The sequence below is a fragment of the Trachinotus anak genome, unplaced genomic scaffold, assembly GCF_046630095.1.
Source record: "Trachinotus anak isolate AG129_WGS33_773 ecotype Australia unplaced genomic scaffold, CSIRO_AGI_Tana_v1 ptg000007l, whole genome shotgun sequence".
In the NCBI taxonomy this organism is placed as follows: Eukaryota; Metazoa; Chordata; class Actinopteri; order Carangiformes; family Carangidae; genus Trachinotus; species Trachinotus anak.
Window position 1 is genome coordinate 17,371,391 of NW_027273858.1, and position 18,185 is coordinate 17,389,575.

General features: G+C 44.0%; 1 protein-coding gene across 8 annotated transcripts in view; it reads left to right on the forward strand.

Moving 5' to 3' along the window:
• The window catches only part of sipa1l2 (signal induced proliferation associated 1 like 2), a 79,806-nt gene extending 62,142 nt beyond the window's left edge, over positions 1 to 17,664 (forward strand). For 2 of the 8 annotated variants that reach the window (XM_071481102.1, XM_071481103.1), the window contains exons 14-21: positions 624 to 997; positions 3,072 to 3,329; positions 6,230 to 6,368; positions 10,202 to 10,421; positions 11,965 to 12,096; positions 14,443 to 14,560; positions 15,271 to 15,349; positions 15,786 to 17,664. In XM_071481102.1, the coding sequence (XP_071337203.1) occupies positions 624 to 997; positions 3,072 to 3,329; positions 6,230 to 6,368; positions 10,202 to 10,421; positions 11,965 to 12,096; positions 14,443 to 14,560; positions 15,271 to 15,349; positions 15,786 to 15,932 (1,467 nt within the window). In that variant the 3' untranslated portion in view covers positions 15,933 to 17,664. Of the gene's footprint in view, positions 1 to 623; positions 998 to 3,071; positions 3,330 to 6,229; positions 6,369 to 10,201; positions 10,422 to 11,964; positions 12,097 to 14,442; positions 14,565 to 15,270; positions 15,350 to 15,785 lie in introns of those variants that run through there. The other 6 variants (XM_071481104.1, XM_071481106.1, XM_071481105.1 and 3 more) reach the window with 6 other exon arrangements.
• The last annotated feature ends 521 nt before the right edge of the window (positions 17,665 to 18,185 follow it).

The following is an 18,185-nucleotide window of genomic DNA, read 5'->3' on the forward strand; positions in this document are numbered from 1 at the left end:
TGGAAAAGGAAAAAAAAAACGCAGCAATTTGAAAACACAGCTGTCGTCCTGTAGCTCACCATTCACAAGCATATGCACAACCATGCAGCCATGAGCCTTTAGCTACAGTTAGCAGAAGGCTAAAGTATTAGCAACTTGCAACATAGTCACTCATCAAAAGATGCAGCCATTCACCTGTCCAGACTTAGGTAGATGATGTATAACTTTGTCTATTGTGTACAGCCCTTCTAAACTGCTTTAGGGGCCAGATCGTGTGGATCTCTCATAAGAACCAGAACGTAAAAAGAGGTCACAAACAAAGTACATGACATTGAGCAGATTCTTTTTTTATTTCTTCCTATCACTGAAAACTAGCCTGACATTGTCACAGGCCTCAAGAAAACAAGCAGTCGCCTCAGTCAGGGACACATGAACATGTGATGTAGCCTAATGGGTTAAACCCCTCCCATCTGGTGCACCAAGCACATTAAAACAACCGTAAGAATTATTTGCAGCTGCTGTTTGACCTTGTCTGATTTACTGTATCTCTCTCTCCTTCATCCCACTTGCTCGCTCTCTCTCTCTCTCTCTCTCTCTCTCTCTCTCTCTCTCTCTCTCTCTCTCTCTCCCCCTCTCTGTACCAGACGGGTGATAAAAACTCAAGCCACTCAAGTAGCAACACTCTTTCAAGCAACGCCTCCAGCAACAGCGATGATAAGCACTTTGGCTCCGGAGACTTGATGGACCCGGAGATGCTGGGCCTCACTTACATCAAAGGGGCCTCCACAGACAGCGGCATTGACACTAATCCCTGCGTGGCCCCAGGGGCCCGGGTGTTGCTGCAGGGCAGGATGGGGGAGCAGGGACACCCCTGGGTGTCGGAGCACCATGAGGATGGGGCATCAGAAGAGGATCATGGGAAACTCTACTTACCACAGGGCTACGCTTCTGCCATTATGTCTAGTCATGTGACAGATGGCAGCATTGGAGACCTGAGCGAGATCTCATCCCATTCAAGGTACAGTGCAGAGACAACATCTTTTATTGATTTTATTTTTTTTTGACCGGTTAAATATACTTCTGATTCTATTTGCAACAAAAATGTGCTGCTTTGTTGAACTCGTGTTTGGGTCAAACTAAAGGAAGAGCCTAGATAAAAAAGTGGAGACTGTAAGTGCTTACATATACAGCTAAAGGGCCATAAAATTTTATGCTATAGCCTTCACAGTCACCAGATGCACCAAATTAAAGACCCGTGGGACATGTTAGAAAACATTCTCCAAACCTACCATCAAAACACTATATGAGGGAATTTCTATTAGTAGAATGGTTTTCATTCCTCCAGTAGAGTTTCAGGGACTCTATGCCAAGATGCATCGAAGCTGTGGAGACCCAGTATCTTACTAGGACACTTAATGTGGTTGTTCTTTTCATTTTCACCCATCGATATACTGCAGCTAATGTCAGTGGTCACTCTGATGTTCTTCTCTGAGGGCAACTGTGGCTTAATTCAAGCGTGTGGGGTCATTGATTTGCCCCGTGATTAAAAATCACACCCTTTTAATGGTATATGGCTCGGAGCACAATCCACTGTGTACATTCACACATACACCACCGCTGCCGCACTATTCAGCCCATTATCTGTTCTTTTAAACACATGTGGACACAAACACATGCACAAAAGGTTGGTTGCTGGCTGTTAGCTGACCTTTTCACCCAGCCGTGCTACCTTACTCCTGACCCACAGCCTGACTCATCCAGCTGTGCTGAAGCCTGTGGGTGGGGCTGCTGTCGGGCTGGAGCAACATGGGGGGGTTTCATCGCACCGTCGTCCAAGTCCTCCTCACCAGACTGGGGCCCATCTGGGGAGGAGGAGGGGTGTCAGAGAGGGTTGGCCCTGAAGCCAATGACAGCCTGTCTCTATGAAAAAGAATGGGTATCTATTTGTTTATGCCACACAGGATTATGTTACGACAATCTGTTCAGATCATTGACCTGTTTGGGAGGCGTCAGAACTGTTCATTCCAGGATATCATTCAGAAATGAGGAAAGAGCCAGTGCCTTCACCTTGACTGCTCCGATGCTTCCCACCTTCCATGTAATGGTCTTTGACACCACAGTGTCATCTGAACAAACAGTGAAGCAGCAGGAGCACATTTTGCAGGGTGTGGCCCAGATGGTCATGAATATGGAAACAGAGTAGCCTCCAAGCTAAAGCCAACTCTGATGTCTCAGGGTATTTTGTTTTGTATTTGCTGAAAGTTTTCCAGCAAATAACAAGATGTTCAAACTAAAATGTGGCATCTTTATGAACCTGTGCAGTTTATTTGAATTTACGGTTAGTTGGGCAGCTAACAGATAAATCTGCATTGGGCGGGTGGCATAAAGGACAAAATGCCCTCCTTCGTATTAGTAATGACATGAATAGGAAACAAGAGAAGATGTGCTTATGTTAAGGATGCCTTAAAATTGCAATTGACAGTATGAGTAAACAAGAGCAAAGACATTTGAGGTAATTGGAAAACAGCACATAGACAAATCAAATAGGTTTTGTGGTATGCCATGCATAAATATAACCAGGAAACAAAAATGGTTCCGATTTTTTTTTTTTTTTTTTGAGAAATCGAAATATCAGTGAAATGTTATGAGTTTGGATAGATACCACTGGGAGTAAGTAAGAAAAATGTGTCTTTATGATTTGAGTGCACTGACCCTTTAATCCGGTTTGTCAGTTGATATTTAACTAAACGGTGAAAGGACAAAGTTCAGCAGGAAGAGTCACATGATCGACTGGATGTGAGTCATCTTCAGTGTAGGCTAGAGGTGAACTAGCTGGAAAACGCCGTGGAGGAAATGATGTCATCCTGTCTAAGCCAACGGCATCAAAAAATCATTTCAAGTTAAAAATCATCATCATGTCTCAACATCAGACGCAGCTGCATTGTTACTAGCCTTTCTCATCCTTCATTGTTAATGTTTGCTTATGCTTTCATGACAATTTTATGTTTTTTGTTTCCTTTGTTTTTAAATTCATTCATTTTGTGGTCACTTTTGAGTTACATTTTGCTTTATTTTTTTTGCTGTCTGATCAGTGGCTCACACCACTCTGGCAGTCCCCTGGCCCGCGGGGCCAGATACTGTATGTCCGCTGACTCCTCCAAGGTGTACACCATCCCCCAGACCAGCAGTTCAGGGCCAGGGCCAGAGCCAGAGCCGGGGCCCAGCTCAGAGGCTTGTGGACAGACACGGCCCGAGCCCAGTAGCAAACCCCCAGTGGGCATGAAGACGACTGGTGATGATGATGATGAAGCCCACGGCACTGAGGGACCTCCCAACATTTCAGAGTGTGGGTGAGTGTGTGTGAGAAAGAAAGCAAGAGAGAGCCTGTATGAGAACTTCACCAACTATGCTCCCACACCACAACGACATGAAAGAGTTAGTACAGTTTGGTTTCAGTTCACATGGTTCACATTAAGTTCAGTGCGAGCTATCGTTCAAAGCTAGATGACACATTTGATCACGCTAACTTGCCCCATCACCACTCTTTCTCTCACTGTGGAGCTGTTTCCTCCCAGACTTTCTATTGCACTTGTGCCAGACCCATTCCAACACAAGTGTCCCCCCCCCACCACCAGCCCACCCAGTGTGCATAAACTGGCCCTGATTGAAGCTGACAGCCACAAAATAAATAAGCTCAATGAAGCTGTGGACATAATACACTTGGCACATGTCACTTGTGGTTATTGATCGCTCCCGTGAAGCCGGGTCCCAATGGACTGCCAGGCTGAGCCTCTACCAGATCAGCAGCTCTGCTGGGAGCCAAGCAGCAATCCACAGACAGCAACACACTGTTGTCACACATGCAGCTTATGGACACCAGCCACAGAATAGCTTGTGGAAATACTGCAAAGGAAGAGTATACTCTCCTCAGACTTTATATGAGCAGTGATGACTGACTGTATCTGTCTGATGATTAAATGGTTTGTTGTAGAAAACAGAGAGCCATTGATGGTGAAATTGAAACCCAGCTTTGATTGTGTCAGTGTTGTGTGTGTTTGTGTGTGTGTGTGTGCTTGTGTGAAAGTGTTTGTGTGGCGACTCGGGGTTTTGGTGGAAAGAATGTGAGATTTGCCCTGGAAGAAACCCCTCTGCTCTATCTCCCAAGTAATTTCATTTAGGCTGTGAAATTTGCCACTTAACGGCTGTGTGATTGATCGCATGCACTGAAGTCATCTTCTGCCGACTTATGAAAAAGCTCTGTAATTCACTTATCCTCCCCATTGTTTGTTTATATATTCCTACAGTTTTATTTCATCTTACATAACAGTGCTTCGTGATAAATGGCCTAATATTACTCACAGATATTGTTCTAACATAATGAAGTTTCTCTTCCCCCCTCTCTAAAAAGTTTTCTAATTTGCTCTAACACTGTATGTAATGCAGGATGTGAAAAAATGCTCCTAACCCCCGGCTGTTTCTTTCTTGCTTCTGCTTCCTGTTCCAGAGGAGCGGAGAGCTTGTTAGCTTTCCTTCTCAAAATGCTGTCTGAGCGTTCAAGGTACACAGTCAGTCAAAGTCAACCCCGTGGCCCTGATATGACCCAAGCCCACACCCCCACACCCTCACACCCACCCTTCCTTTGTCCTGAACCACCACCCCACTCCTCTCTCGTGTGCTGGTTCTGTCATGTGGCGTGTGCTGAGTCTGGAGGGCAACCAGCGGTGCATCAGTGGCTGTGACATTTCTGCTGTAACTCCTACAGAATCCTACTGCTGTGAACCGTCCACCTGCCAGACCCTGATCCAACATACTCTGAGTCTTTCTAATTACATGTCTGTTAGACTGTTGCTAAGGATATGAGCAAGTCCCTGAAGCTTCAGAAAAATGAAATGTGAGTTAAAGTGCGTGTTTACATCAGCTACTTTTATGCGAGTAAATTCAAGAGGATGTGTGAAGATCAGATAATTAATCGAGCGCAGATATTTCATGTCATTTCATGCAGCTTCCCTCCTAAGATTAATGAAATTGTCTCTTCTGAGCAACATATTCCCAAATCAGGACTGTTGTAGTTACATATTAGTTATATATATTGAAATAGGAGAAGAAGCAGAAGTACCTACTGCAACATCACGTGCAGTAAAAAAAATCTATTTTCATCAGCCTTTATTACAATTTCTGTTTTCGATGTTCCAACTCTTTCCACCTCTACCCTAAAACATTTCATCATTTTTTGACTCTTTTTGAATTTCAGACATTAAAAATGTGTTCAAAAACAGGCAGATCAAAACACACATTCTTTCCTTTACACCCATACTCAAGACCTGCTTTGCAAAAAAACACCTATTAGTGTTTTAGTCATTTAATAGACACTTGTACAAGTAGAATAACCTTTAATTGCAAAGGTCAGGGCCTTAGCTTTGATCCGGTCTTCTTGTAATCATTGGTCGATCATGTAAGAACAAATTGGAAAAGTGGTCACAGGTAAACAGAGCTGAATAAATTGCATTTCTTTGTCTTAGATACAGTCGGATACAGAGATCTCATGGATCAGTGAGAACGCATCTGGCAATCGCACACGGACATTTGCAATACCCGTTTATGTATTTAGGGCTTGGTTGCCATGGTGCCAAAAGCTTAAAACAGGGCAACTCTCAGCAAAAGTGTCTCTAGGTAACCAACGCGACCAGGCGGTCCCATCATCTCGCCATCTAGTGTATCCCCCTGTGGTCATGTAGCTCAGTGCCAGCAGCACTCAATGTGTCATGCTCACAGGCTGCTCACTAAAAGCAGAGGTCTCACAGCCACACAACTTCACCAGCCAGGTCGGTCACATCCTCCCTGCACTGCCTTGTCTCTGGATGTATTTTCTGCCCAAAAATCCTCTTTTTCCCTTCCTTTCTACCTCTCACAGTGCTTGGCTGCATTCTTCACAGTCTCTTTAATCATGGGTTTGGCAGAGCGAGATGGGAAAGGGCGGGATTGCAAATAAGTTTTCTTCCCTAGCTCCCTGTCCAACCCTGTTACCCCACTATCACCTAACTAGCATGGAGCAGGGAGGCACCTGATGTTGGCATGCTAAGGCGGATTCACCTGAACCCTTTGTGTGATACTGACATTGTTTTCTAAATAGCTGGGGGCCACCAGTCCTTTCAACCCAAGCTGCGATGGCTCAAGGCCTCCCTTGCAGTATGTGGCTCGTGTGACCCTTCTGATGCGCTCTGCTCCTCTCTGCCCTCTCTATTGTCCACAGGCAGCTGTATGCACAGGAGGCTGCCTGCCGGCTCCAGGCCGCTGACCGGGATGGAAAATCACTGCAGAGGCTTTCGAAAGAAGAATACCTTAAAATGATGCTGCCCGACAGCCCTCCAGGAGAAGACAGGAGTCGGAAGGTGAGGTCATTGTGGGGGACTGACTAACTCAGCTTTAAATTACATGATAATTGTGATGTTTTGTTAAACACACAGACAAATAAAACCTGTTGAAAATGTGCCGTAATGAGTGATAGCATAATTACATGACATTGTAAGGATCTACTGCAAACCCCTAAGGCTTTTTTATCATGCTGACTTAACAGCCGTCGTATATACAGGGCCAGAACCAGAGCAGATAACCTCTTGCTGGGAAGCAAGTGAAAGCAGGACAAACATCTGCTGCCTATCAGCTGGGTCCTGAATACCACAGATGATAGTCCTTGGGCCTGATCTTACACCCAGAACAAAGCAGTTGTCATTTTCCCATCCAATGCCTATGTTGTCTAAATAGCAAATACACTTGTACCCATCTGATCACCTATGGGCGTGTTGGTCTTAAAATGAGATGTGATCAGGTGCATTGTTGCATGTTGTGTGTTGCATATTCTTGCTATGTGTCATGGATATCTGTTGGACATAATGAGGCTCTGCAAAGAAGCGCTCTTTCTTACTACCTGGTAACTCAGCCAGTGCTTCCCATTCATCACCAAGACTAAATTCATCCCACCACATTTTCATAGCAAACAGAAAATGTATTTGCACTTCTCATAATATAACATTAAAGATGTCTAACATTGTGATTTGTGCTGTTGCTTCTCTGTAGAGCTGTGTACACTTGTCGCAGCGACCGTTTTTTCCACAGTTAAAATAGTAAAAGTGATTTGGACACACCCTAAATGCACTTATGCCATGTGCTTTGTTCTGTTAAAATAGAGCCCCTTGTCTCTCCTGACAAGACCCATTCAGTCCCCGCTGACTGGCACAGGGTGTTTAATTGAATTTATAATGGGGACTGAGTTTGCTCAGTCGGGATGTCATGGATTAAAGGCAGGAAGTTGCAGAGAGTGCATCGATGTTTGATGTTCCTGGATCCTGCAGACTCTATTAATTGCATCTTGAGTTTCCTGCGCCGCCCCCCATCCATTATCTACGAGAAAGGGACCCTGGAGACATACAAATGGGTTATTTTTTTCATCCCTTGTGAATACAAGCATGTCCTCTGGCACAGACAGGCCTTGTCCATCACATAAAGCGGCTCAGTGCACTGGTTAGTTTGTCTTGTTGTCCTGTACTGGGTTTACATATAAATGTGGTACTTACAAGAGACCAGGCAGCGTCAGCAACTATCTGAAATGAAAAGCAGGTGTATCAGGCCTGCTCTGTGATTTCCTTTCATTTGGGTCTATCTTGTTTCCCGCAGAGAGGGAAAGAGCAGTAACCAGTAGAAAGGTGCACAATGCTGCCTGTTGGATTCAAAGAGTAGTATGTTCTTTGTTGTAATCTCACTCTCCTGTCTGATTCAGCTCAATAATACAGTGTGTGGAAAAGCAATCTGGGAGAGAGATGTATGAGTGAGAGCACAAAGCCAGACACTCCAACCATATACACATCTGATCCCAATGAACACATACTGTTCTTTTCCGGGAGCAGCTTCACTGGGGCTGCATGTTTTCAATCATCAGGAATCAAATTACAGTAATGACAATGTTGGAAACATGATTGATTTATTTCTGATTTAATACAATCTGACTTCCTTAATCTGCTAAGTAATTAAACAGAGTATACGGCAAAGGTTAATGCATGTGTCACTTCTGGTAGTTATCCAATGCCATTCTTTGTGTGGGTGAGCAGGTGCGGAGAGATTTTCCTTGCCAGGCGAGGTGGCCGCTGGGACGCCCTTCCACAGACACACAGACTATTGTGTGGCTGATGTAAAGGAAAGGCCGTTCACAGCTTATTCTCCCACAGCGTTCCTCTTTTAACCTCCTGTGGGAAAGAAAAAAGCGTTTGAATGGGTGGTTGTCCAACACATCCTCCCAAGTGGCACGTCAAAGGCTTCCAACGCTGGCTGTTGTCTTTGTTCGGTGTGGGCAGCGAGAAAAAAAGTTACGGAAATCAGGAAAAATCTAGGTGGATGTGTCACTCCTGCCTTGACTGATAAGAGCGTTGCTGTCGTACAAATGAATTCAAACACACTACAGCCCAATTCAGGCTGAGTCTGTTGCCTGCTTAGCTGCATTTAGACACACTGAAATAGTCTGTAATTTTACAGGTTTGATTAATACAATATTTTGTGCGTAATGTGCACAGCAGGCTCAGTAAACCAGTGCCAAGATGTTTTCAGAGAGCCTGATGTGGTGCTGTAGATGTAATAAATAGAAGGCTTCTGAGAAAACATTAAGCCCTATTGCAAATGGTTTCATTTGCCGTGACTCCATTTATTGCAGCTCTAAATCTGTGCTATTTTTGCTTTATATAAGAAAGCAGCAAATCCTGTTTAAAGTTGTTTTGATGAGAAAGAACCTTATGGGGTCTAATCTTGTAAAGTTGGGTGGGAAAACTTGCATAAGAGAGAGACAACCTTGTTAGGTTAAAGCCTCTGAGATGTTCTTTGCAGGCTGCATATGTATGCTGCTTTGAATTCCAGTGTATATCTCCACTTTAAAGACGTACTAGATGTTTGTTAAATTCTCACCGTGGGATTTGTGGGGGGATCAGTCTTTGAAATGGAGATGGTTGGGTGTTGGCTTGCGGGGATAGCAGTGTAGTGTTGGTTACAGCTGGGAAGCCAAAGGCAGACATTTACCCATCTGGCCAACTGCCCCGCATATCATTTGTGGCTACTTTTGATGTCACTCCTGCAATATTTATGTAAGCTAAACGGGACAGTGATGGATGGGATTGGTGTTTGTGGTTTTGTGTGTTTAAACAGGAGATCTTCTGTCAAAATTCTGGCCACAGTCATGAAACTTTAGTATCTCTGTAGTGGTATCCTGTGTAGTTCTCCTCTGTGTACAGAAGACATCCCCTGAGGACGATGCTATTCAAGCCCTCACAGCTTTTGTGGTTGGTCATCCTGACCTTGTAGTTCCCTTTTGACCTCTGCATTGTCTTGCATTGGCCTCCAAAAGTCTTCAGATTCTTTTCCTCCTATTCTAGAGAAAATGCACAAAGCAGCAACTACTTTATACCTGCAGCTTCACCAAACTGTGTTCATTTATTTGTTTGTTTGTCATTTTATTGGCAGCCGTAGGATTTTTCGGAAGAATTACGAACACTCTTCAGGACACAGTTTTATAGATCAGTGTTGACAAGATATCACATTCTTTTATATCTGGATGCTTTTTTATCTCATGCCTTCAGTCTGACTAAATGTGATTGTGATTGTCATAATGTAATCTGCCATTGCATTTGAAAAAGTTGTTTTGCACCAATCCTCCTTTAACCAGTGTTTTCCTGTAAGCACAGACTGGTGTCCTCTGAGTTTGTGCTTGGATCTGTGTGACTGTCTTAAATCAAATGCAAATACATCTTAGCTTGTTTATAAATGGATCAACAGTTTCTTTCTTTACTATCTTTTGTTGTGGCAGCTACACTGAGTCTTCTCTGCTTTCTGTAGCTTCTCACATTAAGCTCAGTTACTATTGGCTGCCTCGTGCAGTGACCTCTGTCACCACCTCCACAAGCGCTGTCCCCTGTTTTTCCCACTCTGCCAGACACTCTCCAGCTGTGCTCAATCCATCTGCATTTTTCTGAGAGCAAAGACTGTAATTGATTCCTGACACTGCTCCCTGATGTTCCCTCCATACCCACCCAGCTGCCCGCTCGTGTAAACCTGCTGTGCTGAGGAAAGGCAGGGAAGGTGCAGAGGGAGGGGGGCATTGCTGGGAATTTCGAGGCCCTTCAGCCCCATCCTTTGCATTGTTGTGACTATTTCTTGACCATTTTTCGTCTCCTTTTCCTTCTCTCAGGTGTCAGCAGTGGGCAGTTTATCACCGAGACGTTCCTTATACCGGACACTGTCAGACGAAAGTGTGTGTAGTAATCGTAAGGGTTCGTCCTACACCAGCTCGCACAGCTCCATGCTGGACCAAGCCATGCCTAATGACATCCTATTCAGCACCACCCCACCTTACCACAGCACATTGCCTCCTCGCATGATCCACAACCAGGGAGCATCCAACCTAAGAAGTAAGTACAGACGACTCTTACTAGGCTAGTTAGTTCAAAGCAAAAAAAAAAAAAAAACATCTAACAATGTGTATAGTACTTGGCTTAAGCTACATCCACACTCATACATTTTCATTTTAAGATCCATACTATTGCATATCACATGACCATTCACGTACACTGTTTCGTTTCCAAAAGTCTTTGTTTCTGTGGATGTAGCTTTAACCAAGGAAAAGAACAGAAACAGAACTCTGATTTGTTAAAATGCCTCTCAGAGACTGTGAAGCTAATGTAGAATTTCTCTGCATGTCGCTCTTGGATTATCATCCTCCTTCACTGGCACCAGACAAGAGCCAGCCACTTGTGTCCTACCAATATCATAAGAACAACTGGTGCACACTCCAGCAACACTCCTCGATATAGCCAACTAATTTGAACTGGGTGAAGTGGTGTGCAACTTGCGAGGGGCCTGCCGCTCCGTCTGCATTAAGCAGACACCTGTCACTGCTGGCCAGTATTCCCCTCCCTACTGTTCTCCCAGCATCCACTGAATATGTATTAGCAGTGAGAGGTGTGATGTGTCCTGCCTGCGCCGCTGCAGGTCTTTAAGATCTCTGACATGAACATGCCTATTTTTCCATCAGGAGTGTCACAATGTCTGTCATACATAATGTTTCATTCACTCATCAGTCCCTGCCTGCCTCCCCCTGTCTGTCCCTCCTGTCTCATTTCCATATCGTTCCTCACCCGTCTCTAGCTACTGTCGTTAGATAGAAAATGGCTTTTGGAAAGATTTTTCTCTCTTTAGCCTCTTCTGGCTGTCAACCTGATGGATTCCTGATTGTTTTGAAGGGTAGTTGAGCACACAGGCTTACTGAAGCAGCCCAATTTGGTAAACAGTGAATCACTCAGGCTCCAAGACGCTGGATAAATTGAAAGGAGAGTGTCAGCATCACCTCAAGCGCTCTCTGTCTCTTCTCTGCTTCTCCACTCATGTTTTTCTAAACGCCCCTCTGCAGAATGGGAGCTTGTTTATTGCATTCCCTGTCTTTCAGGGCTGAGAGGGAGGGAGGGCATGAGAGACAGAAGGGAGGGAAAGGAGATATTGATTGAAACATGAAGACATTCACTTAGACAAGTCATTTATCACCCCTCAGACGGCGAATTGCGAGTGCTATGCAGAGAAGGTGTTTTAATGTGATGCTAGCCTATCATGCTGTCACATTGGTACAAAACTATTCTGTTCAAAGTTAAGTTGGTTACAACCTTTAGGAGGATTTCTGATTTAGATGCATTCGATTAGAGTCGGCCTTAGTTGAAGGAATGAATTGATAGGAGCTATTTAGTGAACATAGACAGGATAGGTGTTTTGATGCATAAGGCATGAGTTAGGTAAATATCATCTCTTAAGCAGCTATGACTAGTCCAAATAAAACCCCTGTCTTCCCCCCTCTGAGCCCCTCCATTCTCCCAACCCCTCTTGTCTGAGGCAAACTGATGGGCAACTCAGATTAGTCCTAACCCCAGGCCAGACACTGATCGGAGTGCCTGCCTGTCTCTGCAGATGAGTTTTGGTTCTCTGACGGCTCCTTGGCGGACAGGTCCAAGTTCAGCGACCCAGGCCTCATGCCCCTCCCAGACACTGCCTCAGGCCTGGACTGGTCTCACCTGGTTGACGCAGCACGAGCCTTTGAAGGTAACCAGCCTAGCTGAAGCTGCTGGCACCTTGTGCAACCTTCCCCCTCGTCCACCCCTCCTTCCCCCTAACCATCCTGGCTGCTTAGTACGTGTGTGTGTGTGTGTCTGTAATCTGCAAGTGCTCGCTGGCTTGCATGTGTAGGTTTGTGTGCTCTGTGTGTTTGTTTCTTCTAGTGTCTCTTAAGTGCTGTAGGAGGTGACTGTCGGGAATCCTTCAGCTTTTTGCGCCTTTTGCTCTGAGACCCATTGTGGTTCCCTTCAAGCACTATAGCTTGGAAAAATGAGCCATCATTTCTCAGCCCAGACATGGAGCCAATTTTCACACCATGAAGCCAGCAAGTCACCGCTCAGGGAGAGCTCTTACAGCGATGCTTTTTACTATTAAGCTCTTGGGTTTAGAGTTTGGGGTAATTTCAGTTCCTCTTGGCCTTTTGTCTGTAAAATCTGAATATGCATTGGAGACATTGGATTTTTTTCCCTCTACAAAATGAAGACAGACATCTCATCTGGCCCAAAGCAGCAGATTTTCTCCTTAGAAACACAAAAAAAATATCATTTTAAGGATGGGCTCTTGTTTCTTATAATCTGTCTGAATGGCTGCCTTAGAGTATTTATGGTTTTTGACTCAGGGAAGAGTGATTTAGGAATTGAGTACCCACATAAATTCATGAGCAGTATTGTTCCTATCAAAACTGAAAGCTGTCATTTTACTCAGTCTCACCACTTCATGGTCAGCATCATCACTGTCCATTTTTTTCTAGTTTAAGTACATTTTTTGACTTCTCCCATGCCAGTGTATTCCCCATCTATCACGGAAACTCTAAACATGCCACGAGATTCTTTCCACTTGAACTCCGCCTGACCCCGAGACCAGTGAGCAGGCAATGTAGCATGTGACCGTTCATTTGTCATAATTAATGAATCCTCTGTAGAGTTTCTTCTTTGATGCATTTATTGCTGCATAGCCTGCAGCATATCATTTAACAAGAGTGGAATCAGTGGAGATGATGCAGAGTCTGACTGGCAGCAAGAAGGCAGTTGTCACGGTAGCCTGGCTGGCCTAGAAAAGCGCTGTGTAAACTGGAGCCTTGTTGCTGAGCAGAAAGTGGCTCCAGGCTGCCATTGTGCCATGTATGTTTAACCAGCTCTGTTTAGAGCCGGGGGATGTGAGGTTGGCATAGATGTAAAGCATATATGTCCTTCATAACCCTGGTCATGTGGATCCTGAGAGACTGCTCTTATTTGTAGTGAAAGAAGACAGTTTGTATTGCAGCATCCACACTTTTAAAAGAAGAAGCAGATGGAATTAAAACTGGGCTTTGGTCAATTTCAGCGACAGCAAGGCTTTTGATGCAATAACCGAAAGCTCTCGTTGTCAACAAATGGATGTGTTTTATTATTCCCTCACAAATAAATATGGCACAGTATGTTCACTCACATCACTTGTCGTGTTTTCCCTTCAGTGTAATCTGCTTTTGTTTGATTTTTTTTTTTTTAGCTGTTTGTCCACTAAATCTTTGGACACACCAGGTCACACAAAAAATGACAAGCAGCTTTTCTCTGCCCATCACTGCTTCCCTCGAAGTCTTTAATCTTTCTGATGCAGCCATCGAATATGAGGAAAATGTTCATTCATATGTAAATGAAAGCTTGGTCTCCCTTTCCTGCCTCGTCTGAACAACCCACTCTGGGCTCCATCAGCTTTTGTCTTGGAGTGGATTAGCTTTCATTTGGGGGCTAAATTAATGGAAGGGTTTCCTTAATCTTTTCTATGAATATGCAGATCCTCCTATCTTTAGTCTCAGACCAAAGGCTTGAGAAAGGGAGAGAGTGGTTTCTAAAGAAAAGAGCATTACGCCTCAAAACTGAGCAGTCCCTAAGCGTAACATGCCAACTTTGGGTTTTCCATGGGGCTTTGAGCAAGCTTAAGGGCCTGATATGGTAAAACAAGCATGACTGGTGGCTTACAGCTCTCTGGGATTCAGCCCATTATGAGCCAAACAGCTGTCGAAGGAAACTCTGAGGGGCGAGGGCACCGAAGCAACACCCAAGGGACTTACTTTATCTGTGGTCGTCAAGAAATGCTCTGTTTACCACCTTGTTCCTTATTGTCTGGTTATAGATCTCTCGAGTATGGGAGGACTGTCTGTGGTGGCTTCAACCAGAACCGTTCATTCATACAGAGCATGAATGAATCAGCCCATCCTGTCAGGAATGTTGTGGTTGTGCTGTTCTGCTCTATCTTAGTTGCATGTTTACACCGGGAAATACACTGCTGAACACATTTCCTGTTTTTTGATGTTAAGGGCAGATTATGATGTTACGTCACCTGTTCTGTCTCCAGACCAGCGCGTGGCGTCTTTCTGCACCATGACGGACATGCAGCGGGCCGAGGCTTTGCAAATCTCAAGAGAGCTGACCAGACGGGTGGTGGAGGCAGAGGGAGCGGCGCTGGAAGCAGAGTAGGCTTTACTGACAAATACAAACACACAAGCACCAGTGCTTCAGTGTCAAGTGAATAATTGACTAATTGACTTCACTCAACCCTGTTCCCCAAATAGTGATTGTCCAATCATAGCTTAGCAACCATTCCTAGGCACAGCTGGCGTGTGAAGAAGCTTTTTCCACATGATGAAGCAGTGTGCATGAAAAACTAATAAGAGCATTATCTCAAGAGTTTGGTGGGCGGTGTATTTTCACCTTTACGAAGCCAAAAACTCAAGGACAAAGGTGTAAGGAGTACAGGAGTGTGTTAGTATATTAGAGTTTAATGTAACGTTGGCAGATCTGTTCTGCTCTTTATGTGGCAAGAAAAAGCTTCAAATAGTGTAACATCTGGCAAACGCTTTGGTTATATCTCATCCTTGAATACATTTTGCTGGTGAATGTGAATGCTGTTCATCTGCCAGGAATAAAAAACCTGTATTTAATCTGTCTCAAATCAGGCAACCAGTGTTTTAAAATGCAATAAAAGTTTCATTGATAAATCTGCTGCCATAATTTCTGTATACTTACATACGGGCAGAGCAACAACAGCTAAAGTGCGCCGGACTGAACAAACTGTCCATTATCAGCCTCTGTATCCTGGCAGAAGGTGTCATTGTGTTTTATTTATGTGATAAATGAGTCATTCTTGAGTATTAACAACATCCTGTGTTGTGCCCCCCAACAGCAGCTCCCCCTCCACACTAACTGGCAAAGTGAACCAGTTGGAGGTGATCCTCAGGCAGCTGCAGCATGACCTCAGAAAGGTGAGTTCGCATATATCAAACCAATTTCTCGATTATGTTTCCATCACCTTTGTGCTCTCCTTTTCCATGTCAGCGAAGGGTGCATGTCTGTGACACATGGCTCAGGAGAATAGACATTGAGTAATGGGTGCCCTGAGGTCTGTGTAATACAAACTCGTCCACTTAATTCAATATCCTGCTTCCTTTCCTTATTGTGTCCCAGCCCAACACTTCCCCCACCCCCACTAATGTGCTTAAAATGGAGAGAGGAAATGTACTTTTATCAGGACAGAGAAATAGCTGCTTTGCCATTTTAATGCCTCCCATTTACACAGCACTGACGAAAGACGGATGTTCTTGTAATAGCAGGGCTTTTATCAGCCTCTTTTGTATCCATTTGTTTTTGCTTCACGTCCCGGTGTTGATTGTTTGTGCGTGTCTGTGTTGGTGTGTTCAGGAGAAGGAGGACAAGGCGATGTTGCAGGAGGAGGTGCAACACCTGAGACAGGATAACATGCGACTGCAGGAGGAGAGCCAGACGGCGGCGGCTCAGCTCAGGAAGTTCACAGAGTGGTTCTTTCACACCATTGATAAGAAACCTTGAGAGAGAGCGAGCGAGCGAGAGAGAGAGAGAAAGAGACCAGCAGAAAGAGAGGGAGAGAGAGCGCAAGATGGCCTTCACTCCTCCTGGGCACCCATTCAACTCCTACTTAAGATTCCCAGATGATCCACAGGCAAACAAACATTAAAACAAACCATTATCGGCCCTGCAGAGTAATCAAGACTCTTTGAAAAGCCCCTGCTTAGGAGACTGTCGTGCAGCCCCATGTGGAGAGACTTGAAACCCTGATCTGGACCTTAGTTTTGGGATCCTCCTCTGTCTGAAGTGCAGGGCTGTTTCTGGCGTTAACTGTTTCTCCACATTGGCAAACAAGACTCTTGGGAAATGTCCTGGAGAGTAATCGAGAAAGGCAACCCCCGGGGCCCCGCCCGAGTCCCTGGGATCTTCTTACAGTAGTGGAATGTAAAGCTCATTTACTGTAGTCAACATATAGTCTACCTACGTATGTCACATCAGTCTACTGTACTGTATACTCAGCTGTACTGTATTGTACTGCGCACACTGTCACACAGCTGTTTCTGTGCCGGCCTTCACGGACACAGGAAAGTAGGGAGGGTGAGGCGAGGAGGAGGGGGGGTGGAAGGGAGGAATGTACTGGACATAATGAAGTGGTACTTACTGTCTGCTTGCACCAAGAGGAATCCACATGTGGCGGTCTTGAAACGTACTGTTGGGGGGAAAAATGAATGTAGCTCAACTGAGACCCTTTTGTTTTCTCTGGATTTTTCTGATTCCCAAAGTCGCAAAAGTTTCAAGGTTTGATGTTTTGGGCCATTTTTCTTTGAATTAATTCCACTTTTTCTTTTCCTCAGTGTTGTATTGTAGGGTCACATGGCAGTAATTTTGATGTTTCAAGGTGCTTTTCCCTACACACGTTTGTCAGTAGTTTCCATTCACTGTCACGATGTCCTAGCAATAACAAAGTGGTAGTTATGAAACTGTGTTTAAAAAAAAAAAAAAAAACTAAAAAAAATAGAGGTTAGCACAAACGTGAAGAGTTCCTGTTGAGCAGCAGTTGTATTTGACATGTATTTATAAAACAGGAAGAGACTGTGCCTAAAACTCTTGGTTGTAAATGGATTGTTTCTCTTTGCTTTTAGTTGTCTTTTATAAACACATGCCTTGTCTGTGGCTCACTGATATAAAATCATGTGTATGGAAGTGTGCGTATGTGTGTGTGTGTGTGTGTGTGTGTGTGTGTGTATGTATGTGTGAGTGTGTGAGTATGTGAGTATGTGTAGTTTATCACAGCAAAATGTGTTCTTATGCAGTGGTTTCTAGAGCATTAGAGCAAGCGCCAGTGAACCACACTTACAATGCCAAATGTGTTTATTTCTGTACATATCTGCCACAGAAGTGTCTTGTATTTAACACTATTATTTAAGCTTATTTAACCTAAAGTTGTTTATTTTATTAAGGGTATTTGTTTTGGTTTTTTTCTGCACTAAGGAGAGATAAAGCTCTGTGTATGTTGTAAAGTGTGTAGCTTGCCAGGGCAAAAAAAACCTATATATTTAAATATATAAATGATGATTTTGGAGATTCCAACATTTGGATGCTGCTAGATTACAGTTTGCTGGTTTGTATGCTTTTAAAAATGTCTCTCTCCATAAACTGTCTCACCCCTGGTGGGACACTGGTTGCTTTTTTGTTTTTGTTCTATTTTTTGCTTTTGTTTTTTTGTTTTTTTAAATAAATGTAGTTGTAAAAATAAGTTATTTTGTGGTCTTTATTATGTTTCTGTTGACAGTTTTCCAGACAACCATAATAAACAAGTTTAGTACACTAGCACCCAGTGGTGCGGGAATGAATTCGTATCTTCTCAGCTCTGTCTCGAACCAATAGTTCAACATTTTGGGAAATATAAACAGAAATGATCGCTGCTCTTTGCTCAGAGCTAGGCTAACTGTTCACCTGTATCCACTCTTTATGCTACACTTAGCTACTGGTTTGTTCTGGCTTTACCTTTTTCCAAGCAGACATGAGGGTGGTATTAATCCTCTCATCTAACTCTCTATAAGAATGCAAATGAGCACACTCCCCAAAATGTCACACTAGTTGTTTAACACAACACTTATGTGTCTGTGTCTACACTGAGAGTGGTAACTGACGCCTGTAACTTTATCTCCTCTCCTCACTGGCTGTGAAGTTCAACTTCCCTAATGCAAAAATGAATTCTTTTAATCAGTCAAATTAAGTGGATATTTTCCAATATTACAGTCTTTTGAGTTTGCG